The sequence below is a fragment of the Cyprinodon variegatus genome, unplaced genomic scaffold (genome assembly GCF_000732505.1).
Source record: "Cyprinodon variegatus isolate N-32 unplaced genomic scaffold, C_variegatus-1.0 Scaffold317, whole genome shotgun sequence".
In the NCBI taxonomy this organism is placed as follows: Eukaryota; Metazoa; Chordata; class Actinopteri; order Cyprinodontiformes; family Cyprinodontidae; genus Cyprinodon; species Cyprinodon variegatus.
Genome location: NW_015150770.1, coordinates 706,828 through 708,870, shown reverse-complemented (window position 1 = coordinate 708,870; position 2,043 = coordinate 706,828). Strand labels below are relative to the sequence as shown.

The following is a 2,043-nucleotide window of genomic DNA, read 5'->3' as shown; positions in this document are numbered from 1 at the left end:
AGAAATAACGTTTTCACATCTGTTTTCGTCGTTGCTCTGTTAGTACGTCATATGCTTCGTTGATCTGATTGGTTTATTTGGCCCGTCTATCACCAACATAGGCCAATCAGCTAACCAGTATTTTCGCCCCTTCCCAAAATTACTTCAACGGAAGGTTTCCAGATGGATATGTGGAGTCAGGTTATGTTTCACCTGCAAGGCCACACAATTCTCTGCAGGATGGTGTTTGTAGGCCAGACATACCTTCTTCCCAAAACAAACCAGATTCTTTCTCCAGGTTTATTCATAACATGTTACTGTTTAACCAAAGTGTTTATAATTTGTTCTGACTCTGACTACTTTCCATTGTTGTAAGTAAAGGAAAAACACTCTGCTGAGGCAGAACAGGGCTGATTACCAGGGCTGTAAGATGAACAGTTCTCTCTTAAATAAATAAAGTTCTGACTGAGTGAAATCAATTAATCTCCCTTTTTTACTTGGAGTAAATAGTTAGATACTTTTTTCCCACGACACGTTTTTCAGGAATGTGGTACGAATTGCAGTCAAAGGATAATAAAAGCAAACAGAGGAGTGATCATAGCGCTCTGCATCAGCAGTGCTGCGTCTGACTCCCTGCCAGCTCCCAGATCAGCTTCTCTCATTGGTTGATGTGGCTTGTGAAGCGCCTCAGATGTTCAGCTGCTCCTGCTGCTCTAGCCGCGCTGCAGGACCTTTAATGCATCTTAATTTGCATGAACCATAGACTCTGCATGTAAAGCAGCTGCTTCTGCTGCTCAAAACGCGTGCAGTGTGAACGCAGCATTAGAGACGCTGCGATTTAGAGTTTTTATTTTTGGGGTTTTGTTGTTTTTTTAACTGATGTTTTCATGTCTGGGTTCATTTGCTACAAATTTAGTAGAAACACAGATTTTGATGCAACTGTTTGCTCTGATTTTTGTCTTAGATTATTAATATCAGCCTAATCTGTGCTTTCATAGATCAGCCAGACTGGTGCTTTAGGCCTAAACATCTAGAGCTGTAGATCCTGCAGATAGTTTGCTTTAGAGATCATCTTGATCAATTCAAACTGTATCTTTATATTTATTTTATATATTACTGATCCTTATTTTCTGCATAGTTTTATGTTTAAACCACAGATATTTAAGGCTGTAGATTTTGACAATATAGATGTCATGTTTTTTAGGTTGCTGAACACAAATCAAATACTAAAAGAGATGTTATCTAAAAGCTGCAGCTTAGTGGAGGATCAGTGAGGAAAAACCCGACTTCATCTTCCAGGACCTACTTTAGCTTAAAGACGTGTTTCTTCTTCTTGTAATCCACAGCGACCTCACACAGCGCCTCCTTCAGGCTGATGGGAATCTCGCTGTGGTAGGGGATGCCCTGACTGGCGCTCTTCTGGTCCTTGTAGAAGCCCATCTCCTGCTGGTTGATCACACAGTAGACGTTGTGCCAGGACCTGCAGAGAGGCGGCGGGAGTCAGAATCAGACGGACGTCTGAGCTCCGGCTGAGAGGATCAGAACCTAAAACCTCCGATAAATTGGTCTAAATTCCCTCTGAGGACGAAGAAACATCGACGCTTCTGGAACATTTTTATTTCTAACGACTGAAAACAGGAAGATTGATAAAACGTTCCCATCCATCATTTTGCTGATGATATTCAGATCTACGTTTAAAAGAATGATAACTTAAAAATGCTGGAACTTGATTAAACAGGTTTGGATTTTTATGTTTAGAGACGAGTTTGTTGTTTTTCTGGATTTTATCCACTCAGCGGTCAGATGTCTCTGCTCCAGAAAAAATAAGCTTTAAGTTCCCAATGACCTGATCTTAACTATTTATATCCTTCTAACAATCAAACTACAGTAAATATAAGCCGAGTTTTACTTTTATAAAGTTAACTCAGGGGCGGATTTAGGAACTATGGGGCCCTAGGCAAAGAAAGGCAGGGGGCCCTCTGAATGGAGAAGACATCAAACAGCCCCACTATCCGGATAGAGAAATGTTAATAGAATAGACATCCATGATCTGTTCTAGGTTGT

The 2,043-nt window shown here is 40.7% G+C and overlaps 1 protein-coding gene across 1 annotated transcript in view; it reads right to left on the bottom strand.

Moving 5' to 3' along the window:
• The window catches only part of LOC107090937 (spectrin beta chain, non-erythrocytic 1-like), an 84,017-nt gene that overhangs the window by 3,265 nt on the left and 78,709 nt on the right, over window positions 1-2,043 (bottom strand). The window contains exon 41 of the mRNA XM_015384592.1: window positions 1,286-1,465. Within this exon, the coding sequence (XP_015240078.1) occupies window positions 1,286-1,465 (180 nt within the window). The remainder of the gene's footprint in view (window positions 1-1,285; window positions 1,466-2,043) is intronic.